Below are 15,665 nucleotides of genomic sequence, written 5' to 3' on the forward strand. Positions count from 1 at the left end.
ATGTTTGAGAATGCATCAAGACGTAAAAAGCTAATAAAATGGTAAAAAAGGACTTCCTGCGGATACTTTTTGTCCTTACTCGTCTGCAGCTCCGTCAGCATGTGTAAAATGCTCTTGTTTCAGTTGCTCTAATTTTAGTTTCTGCTAAAGAGGGGATCATGTTCAGCTCAGCTTGTTTGATTTTATTTCAAACTGATACTGAAGTGTGTACTTAAATCGATAGAAAGCAGAGTTTCACTGGTCTGGCCCACTCAAGATTAAAATTTGGTTTATGTGATTGACGACGTAAAATGAGTTTGAGATCTCTGTCATTCACTATTCCTTTAAGTCAGTACTCAATGTGAATCATTAGGGGGCGCTAGTACGCCTTTCAGTCCAATCTGCCAGAAAAGCAATAGAAGAAGAAAAAAACGGACGTGACGCGATGTTTTGGCTGTTCGGTGCAGTATGAGAGAGTTAAAGGTAGTGATGGGCAGATGAAGCCCCATGAAGCACTGAAGCTTTTCATCCAATTGGTTCACCCCAACGCGAAGCTTCATGAAGCTTCATTTGCTCTAGTAGGACACCTACTGGACGTAAAAATAATAGCTGGCATGAATTTGAAGAGTGTGGCATTTTGCACACAGCCTGTAAATGTCAACAACAAAAGGAGTGTGTAAAACATGTATATTGTAGTGATGGCAGTATACTGTGTATATTTATAGTGGCAGTATGGGAAATGATTATTTGGAAATGCTTGAAATGCAAATGATCATTTACTGTGAGGTGAGGTGTGGTTGGGGTGTGGACAGTGGTTGTGCTTTTGTAACGTTGAGGTATGGACAGCTACACACTGAGGCTTTGAGCCTCAGTCCTGCCTGTTCACATTTTATTCTGTAAAAACTAAATTTTCACTGCTTTTATGACCTTTTTAGTGGGGAGAACATAGCTAGGATTTAATGATTTAACAAATCTTTTGAATCCTTTGTCCTCCACAATGCTAAATGGCTGGGAGTCCTCAATCACCATGCTGACCAGGTCTTCATCTATTTGAGATTGTTCTCCTGAGGAAAGACAATAAAGATAAAGCACAAATATAAATAGCACACACGTAACTTATAACAGTTGTATAATATTGTTATATCATTTAGTAACATTACTGCATCCTATATTATCATTGCATTTGATGGCTCACCTGGTCTTGCTCCATGATCGGTGTCCCCCTTATTCTCATGCAAAGCTCTGTAGTGCCTAAGCATGGATGAGGTGTTGCTGTTATATCCCAGCTCCCTGGCACATAGCAAACACTTCACCTTGTACAAAAGTCAAGACAGCTCAACATAAATTGTATTGCACCATCAGTATCATGAAAATACATCTTCTGTAGAAATACCTTGTTGGGAGGAATAAGATCAAAATGTTCCCACACAGGGGAGGACATCCTCCTCTTCTTAGCTGGCTCCATTCTCTCCTGACTTTCTCTCCTCACTCTCATAAACCTCCAAACGGTCTCCAAACTCTCACTAACCGCAACTCTCCATCAAACACCCACATTTTTGAATGAAGTCTGAGGGGTTTATATCGCTGTCATATCTCGCGGCAAAGTTCGAACCACTTCATGAACCAGTCACGTGGTACAGCCGGGCAGCGAGGCTTCGGACGTCATCATTTTCAGCTCCTCCCATAAATGAAGCAAGCCTCGATACGCGCTTCGCGGAAACGCCCCCTCCATTACTCGACACACGCTCCGAAGCCTCGATACAGAACGTCCCATCACTAGTTAAAGGAGAGAGTTAAAAGAGAGAGTTGCAGGCGAAGAAATCTCAAATATTAATAAGCTATGATTGAGGAGGACCAGCTGTGAGCGCATACTGCTGGATATCCGAAACAAACAGGTATGTAAACACGATCGACTACAAAACGTGCGTCTTACTTCAATAATATTTGACACAATACTAGACGTGCAACGGGAAGTAGTGTGAAGGCAAAGCACGGAAACGGAAAAGAAAAGGGAAAAAAGAACATTTGTGCACAGTTACATAATTTACATTTCACCATTAAAGTGTGTGTGTTTACACACACTTAAAGTGTTCAGTGTATTGCAGGGATAGGCAACTCCAGGCCTCGAGTGCCGGTGTCCTGGAGGTTTTAGATGTGTCCATGATACATCACAGCTGATTTAAAGGGCTAAATGACTCCTCAGCATTTCTTGAAGTTCTCCAGAGGTCTGGTAATGAACTAATCATTTGATTCAGGTGTGTTAACCCAGGGTGGGATCTAAAACCTGCAGGACACCGGCACTCGAGGCCTGGAGTTGCCTACCCTTGGTGTATTGTATGCACTCTAAACGACCATCTTTGAACAGGTGATTTCAAGTCACATGATGAGCTGAGGCAGGGTGTCACAATGGTTTGACACAAAATCTCTTATGATATTGACCCTCTTTTCACACCTTTGTTGTGTGATGAGAGACATAAGGGGCAACTTAAGGGGCAACTCCCACCAGGTTTTAAATTCCTGGAACTATCCACCATTTGGCTTTAGAATTTTAAAAAAAAGTGTATCGGATAGGAGGTGAAACATGCAATCTAGCTACTTTCTTTCCAAGCGCCTTAGACGACTGTTACCTGAATGACTGAATGATATATTGTTAAGAGTTTTTCTTCCCCACTGTTGCCAAAGTGGTTGCTTAACATTTGATTGTTGGTGTGTTCTTTGTATTATTGTAGGGTCTTTATCTTACAATAAAAAGTGCCTTTAGGCAACTGTTGTTGTGGTTTGGTGGTATATGAATAAAATTGAATTTAATTAAAAATTAAATTGATTTGAATTGAACGGCAACAATTAAAGAAGAAAAGGAGTATAAATAAAGGCAAGCAGCTAAACAATAAGAATGGAATAGACAATTAAAATTTATCAATAAAAAAGACGGCTATGGGACAGGAGCTTGGTACATGTTTGTCATGATTTTAGAGAGCAGCGATGGCACAGAATAATCCTCGTGGTGGTTCACTGGGGGTGAATACTGGCCGGATTAGCAGTTTTTCTGTGCTAAGAGCAGCAACTTGTATATTTTTTCTGTGTTCGTGGAGGTGTGCGTGTCTTCAGCCCTGGGTGTCTGAACCAAACCAAGATAGGTCAGAAATGTGTTCCAAATGTTATTAAATAATGGTACATTGATTCTATGGAATTGGTGAAAGAAAATGAAAATATTGCAGAACTAAATCTCGTCAAAAATCACTAGTTAATTCAAACACATGAAGTGACCCACTACCCCCCCCCCCCCCCCTTCCACAACTAAAGAAATGAAGAGAGGAGGGAAATCCTTCAGACACAAAGGACCATGATCTTTTTATATTTACAGCTTAGTTATTACAAATGCCTCATTATCATTCCTTTTTTTAAATCTGTGTGTTCCACATAATCTGACCCTCTTGGCTTGCTTCCAAGAGAGTTTTTGCAGTATACTTCCACAGTCCTTTTTCCTTTTTCCCTTTAGGGCTGTTCGATATAACGATATATATCGGATGACGATATTAAAAACGTCTATGTTTCATTTTACGCTATCGTTTGTTTCGTGGTGTCACAAAATAAACTGTTTACGGCAACATTTTTTTCATTATATTGATGGTCACAGTAGTGGCTATATTAATTTTTTAAAGTTCTCTCTTTCTTTAAAGTTCTCTTTATATTTGATATAACCACACTACAGACAGAGAAGCAGTTGTTGTTGTTTTTTTGCCTTGTCCTTAGCAACAATGACGGTAAAACCACCATGTGTCCGCGTGTTTATTTTCCACATAAACCTTTCACAATAAAGCTCAAGATCCTGTTGAGAATTTTCAAAATAAACTGAATCACGTGAAAGAGCAGATTATTTACGGATGAGAAGCAAAAAAGAGCCGCCAGGTGCTAAAAAATAAACCTTAGACTCAAACGTTAGAACAGGCTTTTCCCCGCAGCACGCCGTGTAAGAAATACTCACAAAGAAAACGGCGACCGTTACAACTTATGTCTAAAAATGTATCGTTTCAATTAAAACACTCGACTCCAGGTACGAGACGCCCAGCTGGAAACACTTCATGCAAGTCGAGCTGCCCGAGATTCACAGAATTTATAGAAAATGTTAAATTTTTGTGATTTATATCGTTCCCAGGACGATGGATGTCTTAATATCGGGATATGAGATTTTGGTCATATCGCACAGCCCTAATCCCATAATCAAAAAAGTTAAACACATTCACTTCTTGCTACTTTTCAAGAACCCTGTATCAAGTTACATTGTGTTACCATCTGTTCTTATGTATTGTTTTACTGCTGTCCTATTATTATTATTTTTTCTTCAATAATGGTTGAAAAATTGTTACCATTTGCTTTAATATAAATTTTAATTCATGTAATTACTGTTTTATTTCAGTATACAACAGTGAAAATCAAACTGCCTTAAATGAAGCTGGCATCAGCAATTGAATGTTGTGCACTCTGAACTTTGTCAATAAAAATGTGATAACTCGAGTCACTCACACAGGTGCTCTTAAACATTTGTCCAATTTGTACACTCCAAATTTCACTCACATATGTGAGCAACATGCTCTCAGTGTACAGACTTGCTAGAATATATTTGCTCAGATGTGCCTTCCTGTCATCATATTAGTAACCTTCTTGTTATGTCCCCTTATCCTTTAAGATCCCCTACAGCAATATGAAGTGTGAGGAAGAGGAGAGTCTGAATGACCCGGAGATCTATAACCAGGAGTGGAACTTTGGTCTGAGCGAGGATGGTCCACAACTTCCACAGATTAAAGAGGAACAGGAGGAAGTCTGCACCAGTCAGGATGTAGTACAGGTTGTAGTGAAGCAGGAGTCTGAAGAAATCTTCGCCTGGACTGGGAAAGAGCGATTCAGAGTGCTGGATAACATCTGGAAACACGAGGAAGACTTACACTGCACAGGTATATAAAACTTAATAGTTGTTGGGGGCGTTTTTCTCTGTGCACAGACACACTCTACCTCTCCTTTTATTCTTCAACAAAAAACATGTATGGTGCTTTTTGAATTTGCTTAACTTGCTGAACAGAATCAACTTTTGGGAACCAGGTGCAGAACGACTCTTTGCTGAACAGAAGAGTGTTCTGGATTCTTTGTGGTCATGAGGCTATCACAAGACAGCAGTTCTCTTGTCCTTATTGCCAAAGCTTGAGAGCCCAACCAGTCAACCCTAAGATGGCTGATTTGCATCCTTCTTAGCTCAGATTGCATAAACCAACATTTTTTGATATCTCGGCCAGGGTTGTTATCTCTGCCCTGTGGATGAACATAAAGGCCACGACACAGTCTCAGCTGCAGCAGAAAGGACTGAGAGGCAGAGAGAGCTGGAGGTGAGTCGACAAAACATCCAGCAGAGAATCCAGGACAGAGAGAAAGATGTGAAGCTGCTTCAACAGGAGGTGGAGGCCATCAATCAGTCTGCTGATCAAACAGTTGAGCACAGTGAGAAGATCTTCACTGAGCTGATCCATCTCATCCAGAAAAGAAGCTCTGATGTGAAGCAGCAGATCAGATCCCAGCAGGAAACTGAAGTGAGTCGAGTCAAAGAGCTTCAGGAGAAGCTGGAGCAGGAGATCACTGAGCTGAAGAGGAAAGATGCTGAGCTGAAGCAGCTCTCTCACACAGAGGATCACATCCAGTTTCTACACAACTACCCCTCACTGTCAGCACTCAGTGAGTCTACAGACTCATCCAGCATCAATATCCGTCCTCTGAGCTACTTTGAGGATGTGACAGCAGCTGTGTCAGAGGTCAGAGATAAACTACAGGACATTCTGAGAGAGGAACGGACAAACATCTCACTGACAGTCACTGAAGTGGAAGCCCACAGCTTGTTGGCCTTATTGTAATAACACTGCACTTCCTAGATCAGTGTGTCAACCTCAAGGTGCTGACAAAGGAGCAAAAATCTACTTGGATTAAGTCTAATAATCACTGTTGGCATTGTGGGTGGCACCACCGGGCCAGTGTTGGTTAAACCTCCTAGGACCTGGCATCCACATATATGGACATCACATTTTGGGTTATTTAGACCAGAATACTATCTAAATCCACTTGAACCCCTAACTGTACACATTTTCCTGTTTAGAAGCAAAGTTACCTTCTACTATGTAGGCAAAATAAAATTGATTTATTTTTTATTGTCTTTCTTTTTCTTTAGATTCGTGGCAGATATGTAACCAGGAGAGGAACTCCAGACCAGGAGGACAAAGATCCTTCACAAACTAAAGACGAACAGGAGGAATTGTCCATCAGTCAGGAAGGAAAGCACCTTTCACTGAAGAAGGAAGCCAAAGATACCATCATCTCGACCAGGCAGGAGCTGGGCATCAAGTGGAACACTGAAGTAAAGTTGCACATACCGTATTTTCACAACCATAAGGCGCACTTAAAAGTCTTAGATTTTCTTCAAAAAGTGCGGCGCGCCCTATAGCGCAGTGCGCCCTGTGTGTTGTAAGGAGGACGTAGTAGAGAACACCATGAGAACGCTAAAGGGTGAAGTGTGTGCGTTGACTTTATTGCACATACCTGTATAAAAGAACAGGTATGTGCGTTATGCAGGACATCGTTGTTTTAACAACCCTGAAAATGGCAAAGAGACACGCTTACGAAGCACAGTTTAAACTGAAGGCCATCAGCTACGCGGAGGAACATGGAAATCGAGCAGCGGCGAGAGAATTTAAGATTAATGAATCGATGGTTCGCAAGTGGAGGAAGCTGGAAAACAAGCTCCGGCAGGTCAAGAAGACGCAGCTGAGTTTCCGCGGACATAAGGCGAGGTGGCCCAAGTTGGAGGAAAGACTCGAGCGGTGGATCATCGAGCAAAGAACGAGCGGGAGAAGCGTTTCGACGGTCACCATTCGGCTAAAAGCAGTTTCAGTTTCACTTTTTATGAAACGGTGCCATTTTTCCATCCGGACCAGGACTACGGTAGCGCAGCAACTTCCAGCGGATTATAAGGAAAAGCTGGCCATCTTCCGCTCCTACTGCAGCAAACACATCGGCGACAAACACATCCAGCGATGGATGACCGATGGAGACCACAGTTTCACCAAGAGTGGAAGGCAGCGCCGGGCGAGTTACGCCACAATTTGCCAATGGATTGTAGATGCTTGGGCTAACATGTCTGCTGGCACTGTTGTTCGAGCTTTCGCGAAAGCCGGCATCATTTCCGAGGAGCCGCACGGCACGGAAAGTGACTCTGACAGTGAAGACAGTGAACCTGGCATGTTTGATGAAGATTTAGCGCAGCTGTTCAATTCAGACACAGAGGATGAGGACTTCGATGGGTTTGATGATAAAAATGTGAGTACCAAACTTTGTTTTGCTCCTGCTTTATTTTTAAATACGCACACTTGTATGCTTGTGTGTTGTTGATGATGACGATTACTGGTAATAAAAATGTGAGTAAGGTACCGAACTCAGGTTTGCTCCCGCTTTATTTTTAAATACGCATACGGTACTTGTATGCGCCCTATGATCCAGTGCGCCTTATGTGTGTGTTAAATACAGTAATGGCACACATAACTGAGACTGCGCCTTTTAGCACAGTGCGTCTTATGGTCGTGAAAATACGGTAATATGTATGCAAAGCTGTAATGGATGGATTTCTTACTACAAAACTGAATAAAACTCATGTTGGGTCCTATTCAGACCTCAGAGATATGTTATAGGGGCACATGAAGAATCTAAAGACCAACTGCAATAAGCAGCATTAATGCATCTGTTTTGTAAACTTTTTAAATATATTGACAATTTAAAATTAATTTAAAATTGACAATTTTCCCTATTAGTGCCGAATGTTTAATTTGAAAATAAATTATCGATTTTAAACTAAGCTTTTCACAAACCACACAACACTATGATAGGTGTGTCCCTGTGCCACGTTTCTGGGTCTTCCTGTCTTACCCTTTGGATTCCAGCACAAGGCCTGTGTAGTGATGTTATTGGTGGACTTCCTGAGGGTGTGGCCAGCTGTTGATGAATATCTGCAATATACACAGGGTTGTGTTTGTCTTGCTACATGTTTATGAAATATAGAGAAGTGTAAGTTTTTAAAATGCCCGGCTTGGTGGATGCTCTAATCTCTCTTTAGCTCTTGAGCTCAAGAAAGGTCAGAAGACGGTTCCAGACAATAACTTAATGCCCACTCATATCCTGGGCCATGTGACCTCAGTAAATCACATGATAGGGTGGGGCAAGGCCTCTCGATGTCTTTCTGAAAGTGCTGTAACAAGGTTTAAGAATTTAATTCACCCACTGTTGTTATCCTTAATGCCCTGTACCAACGCAGAGCAGCTACCTGAATGCTACTCCAACAGAGGTCGATTATCTTGTTAATAATTTTACCTCCTCACTACGTACGACTCTGGATACTGTAGCTCATGCGACAAGAGAAGAATCAGAAGTACCTGACTCTGTAGTATAACTCTCAAATACGCACCTTAAAGCAGGTAACAAATACATGTGTACTGAGTTTTTGTAACCTTGTAAATCAAAATATGTGAAAATTTGGTGTGTGTGTGGTAAAAAGAAAAAAGATTTGTGTTTGTTGTAGCTCAGAATTCTTTGCCAGCTAAATCCGTATATATATTTCTGCACTACGTCACACCGACACACAGTTTACTCAGTTCCACTTTTTGTGTCAGAGAACAGATGGGTTTGGCTGTTGAAGGGGTGCTTTACTGAACTTCAGGTCCTGGAAGAATAAATGCCCTTTTATATGCCAGCAATACATGTTTTTATTGAACATTTGAAGATAACACAACACAAACTCTAGAAGAGGACATAAAGTCAGAGATGGAAACGACAAGGAGCAGGCGCATCTAGTACACATAGAGCTGTCACAAAAACTCACAGAGCTCAGCAGCCAGCACAACAAATTCTGAATCCTTGGCTTTTAGTTAGCAGTTAGCATTAGCAACACATGCTCCATCCGCTGTGAAAGGGCCCTTATGCTAAGACATCTGGGATAAACACTGGTTTGAGTGCGGAGTCAAGGAGGCGATTTACGTGAAAAGGGAAAGACAATCTCTGAATCGAGGAGGGGGCCTAAAGGTACATCTTTCGCCGTCTTACAATGCTGTGATTGCAGCCATTCCCCAACTCTCTGTGAATTGTACTCATGGCCATTGATCAGTGGGCTTTGATAAGTGGTTGTTGATCAATGGTCGTGAGAATTTCCATAATTATGATGAAGGAACTGACCTCGCAGCCCATTGATCCTTCAGTGGTGCTAGGTTCAGTCATTATGCAAAATTACAGTTTATAAGATTAGGAAAACCTGCAGTCAGCTGAGACTGAAGAAGTCACATGGATGAGTGACGAAACGTTTCGAAACGCTACATCCAGATGAATAGGATCAACTTTTGGAGATACTCTGGATGGGATTATTATTTGTTTGTGATTTTTATTTGTGACCACGATATGTCCTCCAATGAACATATTAAACAAATATGGAGGACTGCTTTCTTCCATTTGCACAAAATCTGTAAAATTAGAAATATCCGGTCTCAGAGTGACGCTGAAAAACTAGTTAATGCATTTATTACTTCTAGGACTACTGTAATTCATCATTATCAGGATGTACTAAAAACCCATGAAAAGCCTTTAGTTAATCCAAAATGCTGCAGCAAGAGTACTGACAGGAACTAGAAAGAGAGCATATTTCTCCTATATTGGCTTCCATTCATTGGCTCCCTGTTAAATCCACAGTTTAATTCAAAGTCCTGCTATTCACACACAAGGGCAAGTACCATATCACCCCATTGGATCACTTCGCTCTCGCACTGCAGGCTTACTCATTGTTCCTAGAGTATTTAAAAGTAGAATTGGAAGGAGAGCCTTCAGTTTTCAGGCCCCTGTTCTGTAAAACCAGTTTCCAGTTTGGATTCGGGAGACAGACCGTCACAGTTGACGCTGGCCAACTGTGGGAATGTGAGGAAGGAGCTGTGAATGCAAGCAGTGTGTTTATTTACAGTGCATGGAAAATAACAATAAAACCCGAATGCGTTCCCGACTCCCGTGACATGTCCTCTTCCCAGTGTTAGTGTTCTTTGTCCCCGCTCCTCAGTGTCTGAGCACCCCGTGCTCGCTGCCCTCTCATCTCCACACTTCTCCTGGGAAAATAACAATGCAGCAGATTAAACTTACTAACTGGCCAAGAGACTAACATAAAGCCACGCAATGATCCAGCGTCGGAGAAAGCTCCACCACACTCTTAAGTAGCTCCTCCGACGAGGCTTGATCAGCTGCCCCATGAGGCGACTGTTGCTGTGATTTGGTGCTGTATCAATAACATTGACTTGAAGAGAGTCAATAGTCAGCTGGTAACACAGAAAATACAGCATTAATATTTATTTAGAAGCATTAGTTTGTCTGAGAATCTGTTTTTTACTGCAAAATTTTTGTCCTGTTTTTAAATCTCACCTGATGCATGATCATCTTTTTATTTACGGAAATTAGATTTCCAAAATGTCTATCACTGAGTCAGCTAAACAGCTTATCCCCAGAACATACCTTTTACTGGTACATGTGAGAACCATGTTTACCATGTAAGGACCTGCTAATTGTTGAGGTTACATTACAGTTGATCCAATTTATGTTTTTCTGATATTATCATTTTGTCCCTTCAGATCCTCCACAATGTGACTGTAAAGACAAGGAGGGCCTCACAGATCAGCAGGTCCGTAACCAGGAGAAGAACTCCAGTCTGGACCAGGAGGATTCTTCACAGATTAAAGAGGAACAGGAGGAACTCAGTACCACTCAAGTGGCATAACCACTTGTACAAAAGCAGGAGACAGAAGCTTTTCCTGCTCGTGAAGAAAACGACCACAGTGAACCAGAACCAAGCAGTGACCAGCTCCTTTCTCACAACTCTCCTGACACTGATCAGGAAGAAAACAAGGATGGTGACTCACACAGAAAAAAGTCAGATCAAGTCGTAGCAGGACTGAGAGTTCAAAATTCCAAGACAGTACATTTATGTAGTACCTGTGGGAAAAAATGTAATAGGATGGAAAACTTGAAACAACACATGCAAATTCACACAGGTGAGAAGACGCATTCTTGTAGCACCTGTTGGAAAAATTTTACTCTAAAAATGCATTTAAATGAACACATGAGAATTCACACCGGTGACAAGCCTCATTCTTGTAGCACCTGTGGGAAAAGATTTAGTTTAGCAGCAAATTTGAGAGCCCACATAACAATTCATACAGGTGAAAAAACATATTCCTGTAGCACATGTGGGAAAGGATTTAATCACAAGACATCTTTAAAAATACACATGGAATTGCATACAGGGGAAAAGCAATATTCCTGTAGCAGCTGTGGGAAACGATTTAGTGTGGCAGCAGCTTTGAGAAGTCACATAAAAATTCATACAGGTGAGCAGTCAAATTCCTGTATTACCTATGGGAAACAATTTAGTGTGGAAGGAACTTTGAGAAGTCATATAAGAATTCATTCAGGTGAGAAGCCATATTCCTGTAGCACATGTGGGAAAGGATTTAATCATAAAGCTTCTTTTAAAATACACATGGAATCACATACAGGTGAAAAAAGATATTCCTGTAGCACATGTGGGAAAGACTTTAGTGTGGCAACAACTTTGAGAAGTCACATAACAGTTCATACAGGTAAAAAAAAACACATTGTTGTAGCACATGTGGCAAAAGTTTTAGTTGTCTTGAGTACTGGAAAGCCTACATCAGTGTCCACGCAGGTGAGAAACCACATTGCTGCAGTACATGTGGGAAAAGTGTTAGTTCCCTCACAAACTTAAATTCACATGAGAGTCCGGTGAGAAGCCGTATTGTTGTGGTGCCTGTGGAAATGGGTTTTACTCATATGTCAAGTTTGAAAAGACACATGGGAGGCCACACAGATGAGAAGCCACATTGTTGCAGTGTCTGTGGGAAAATCTTTAGTCGTATGTCAAGTTTGAAAATACACATTGGTTTTTCACCTGTGTGGCCTCTATATTGTTGTAGCAGCTATGGGAAAAAATTCACTTCTTCGGTACAGTTGAAATATAGGAAAACATGCTACATGCTAAGTTTCATTTTTAGAAAATGTTGGTGGCGGAGCTTATGTGTCTCTGACTACATTAACAGGTACATTTGGTAAATGTAACTTTTTCTGACTGTTTTGGCTTTTTACCCAATATAAACAGTATAAACAAGTTTTGTTTTTTTTGTTTTGTTTTGTTTTTTTTAAATCCTTCTAGGAAGGCTGAAGATTTTTGAAAGCTCAGTTTCTGTGTTTCCATATGGACAAGAAAAACAGAGTTTGTCTCACAACTTTAAAGGTGTGCACCTTTACCACCTTTATCTGACACCATTCCGTTATTATTTGTGGGCTTTTGATTGACATTTGATGGACATTTCTTCACGTTGCTTTGGTTCGGTGTCAACAGTGCTTGAGATCACATGAGTCTTAATGTAATCAGAACTATTTGCCAAGTTATTATAGGTGTTAGGAAGGTTGTTTTTAAAATGTATTCCGCTACAGATTACAGAATACATGGCCCCAAATGTAATTTGTAATGTATTCCATTACATTAATCAATGGGAGTAATGCTTTTTACAACTACAAAAATGTATTATTACTGTGTGATGATACATTAGAGCAGAGGTCTCAAACTTAAATGAGCTGTGGGCCACTTCTGACACTGTCATGTCATTGGAAGGCCACTTTAGTGTTCAGGTAGTACAAAAAACCCCCAAACAAATAAACAAGAAAACACCCACAACCAATTCCTAAAATATGATCTTTTGTTTGTTTGTTTTTCCATTTCAAATATTGTATTACAAGACAACTGCAAACGTGAACGCAGTTTTTTTTTCTCACTCTTAAGTCTTTTATTGAACTACCAAATAAATATATTAATACTCTCTTTTGACCAGACACGTGACAGCTTTTCTGCTATAATTTCGTTCGTATTTACCAAAATAAAAATGCAGACATAAGTGTACACATTAGTTTTTGACTGCTAATGAAAAATGTTTTCTTTTTGTACTCTGCCAGGATTCCTGGATCGTTGACACAGTGTCTTCAGTCTTAGACTTTGTCATGGTTTAGGTTTCATGTTTGCTGTTTAACTGTGTCAACCTTCTGTTTATGTGCATTATGTGTAGTTCTTCTTACTGTGTTATTAGTTAGATTATATTCAGCTGTGTACTCACTGGTCTCTAATTGTCATCATTTGCCAGAGTATTTGAGACCCAGGCATTAGTCTTGTTTGGGTTTCCACCAGCGTGGAATTACCAAAAATATTTAGGGGATAGCCTGACATATGAAACAGGACAAAACAGCTGTGTAATCCATTTATTTCAACAAACTAACTGTATTCTAAATATCACCTTTTTAAATGGTAACCGTAACAGAATACAGTTACTCATATTTTGTATTTTACATACATAACGCTGGTACATGTATTCCGTTACTCTCCAACATTGGTTATTATCTAATATTTTGGACTAATGTTTAACTTTGATAGTGTTGTGTTCCATTTTGAAAGGTTTGTAATATGTGGTTGGTAGAAACTGGCGAAAGATGCACGTGGTAATTATTTTATATGTATGAGTCACTTTAACAGCCCAAAGTTGACCTCAGCTGTAAACCACCTCAAGCATAATGCAACTTATACATGTATGGGTGTGTGGATATGTGTATGCATATGTGTATATATACACATATTTACATATTACATACATATTACATATTTACATATATTTAATATTTATGGATGTATGTGTATTCGTACATGTGTGTGTGCATCCAGGTGGAAAATAGCAGTGATACACCTCCTGCTTTCAGGCCTGCAGGTATTAGGCTTGTGATGTTTTACTAAGTCTTACAGAGGACAGAAACTGTTTTTTGGAGTGGCACAAATAACTTTTGTGGAATCCTATTTGATGCAAAACACCTGATTGCTCTCTAAATAATTTAAAATGGGTTAAAAATGTCTGTGGCATTGGCTTTATTTTTAGGTAAATAGTTGCATATAACTTTGTTGTTTGCAAAACTTGTGCATAAGTTTTTAAAACATACAATTTCTATTTGCATTCCAAGTTAAGAAAATTATTTGTTAAACATGTTTGTGGTTTTTACAGTAAAAAAATTAACTTTTTCGTACTCTGATTTTGTTTATTTTGTCTGATTTTGAAACTGTGTTAATAAAGTATGTCAAAAGGAAAGGTAAAATCAAAATGCCATAAAAACAACAAAAAACGTGGATCTTAAAAACAATAGAACTATATCTGTTGAATAATGATTCTGATTTTCACTATGACACTTGCTTTTCAGTTTAAGTCATGGACCTAAATGCGTCACCTTTTGTTTCCGTTATAAAGAAGAGACTCACACAATAACTGATACTAAGAATAGAAGTGGTGCAGAAGGAAGTTCAGCTGAACCAAGAAACCTTTTCTTGTTTGATCTGTTTGGATCTTCTAAAGCAGGGGTGTCAAACTCAAATACACAGTGGGCCAAAATTTAAAACTGGAACAAGGTCGCGGGCTAACATTAATATTTATTGAAAAAAAGATCTTCCTCCAGATTTAAGAATGAATCTCTTCTTATGGACTCAAACAAGTTTTGCTGAAAAACTGAACATGGAACAAGCAAAGCTTAATACTAAACAATATATATATTAGCTGTATAATACCGGTAGGCCAGCTCTAATAATAATTTGGTATGGCTTCGCGGGCCAAATGTAATTAGGCTGCGGGCCAAATTTGGCCCATGGGCCAGAGTTTGACACCTATGTTCTAAAGAATCTGGGGACTATTGTCTCTGGACACAGCTACTGCATGAACCGTATTAATGGCTTTTAGGATGGAGAGGAGAAAATCAGAATCGGAATACTTTATTAATCCTGAAGGAAATTAGGGAAAAGAAAAATCTACCCTTGCCAATAAAGCATCTTTACTTTACTGCAGCTGTGATGAAAATAAAGCAACAGTGTGAGTGTGAGGCATGTAAAGTGTTAAGCATACTTTGATGGTCTGCAGTAAGACACCTTAAGCATAATGAATTGTCAGAGATGGGCATTACAGCTAATTCTCAACTTGAATAATTGGGAACGATAAATTCTTTATCCAGGTTTCTGCAAAGCTCCAGACTTTGTCAGGAATTGATTTTTGTTGGACTGACCTGATGAGGGCAGTATTATGCCTTTGACACCTCCAGTCTACTGTAAGTACAACAGAAGAAGAATAGTGGCAATGGCGCCATTGAGAGATTCTATCGCAATCCTGAGTTATGTTTGAAGACGTTGGTTTGGCGATATCGGTTGTTGTTGCAATAATGTCTTAAATTCAGCATCTGAGAGAGGTTATCAAGGAGAGATTAACTTCTGCTGCAGAAGAAATCTTCTCAGAGTTTGAAAAGACGATCGTCCGGTATGAGGAGGAGATTAGTCAGCTAAGACTGCTTGATATCAGACCCGGGATAAAGTCACACAATACAGTTGTGTAAATTTGTGGAGATGTGGGGGTTGCGGGATCATCGCAGGATTCATGTGGGCATGTGGACATGTGGACAATTCCCGAGGATCTTTAGAGGCATTCGGAGTGTGTGGATAGAGGCTCTGGTGACTTAAACTCCAGTGACATGTAAAGTAATAGGCA

The 15,665-nt window shown here is 40.0% G+C and overlaps 1 protein-coding gene and 1 pseudogene across 1 annotated transcript; both read left to right on the forward strand.

Moving 5' to 3' along the window:
• The first annotated feature begins 1,718 nt into the window (after window positions 1-1,718).
• On the forward strand, window positions 1,719-10,807 carry LOC113010753 (uncharacterized; annotated as a pseudogene).
• Window positions 7,303-12,179, forward strand: LOC113010322 (gastrula zinc finger protein XlCGF8.2DB-like). The gene is made up of 2 exons (XM_026149359.1): window positions 7,303-7,332; window positions 10,662-12,179. The coding sequence occupies exon 2, from the start codon at window positions 11,045-11,047 to the stop codon at window positions 11,813-11,815; it is 771 nt and encodes a 256-aa protein (XP_026005144.1). The 5' UTR covers window positions 7,303-7,332; window positions 10,662-11,044; the 3' UTR covers window positions 11,816-12,179.
• The last annotated feature ends 3,486 nt before the right edge of the window (window positions 12,180-15,665 follow it).

This window comes from Astatotilapia calliptera, chromosome 18 (genome assembly GCF_900246225.1).
Source record: "Astatotilapia calliptera chromosome 18, fAstCal1.2, whole genome shotgun sequence".
Taxonomy (NCBI): Eukaryota; Metazoa; Chordata; class Actinopteri; order Cichliformes; family Cichlidae; genus Astatotilapia; species Astatotilapia calliptera.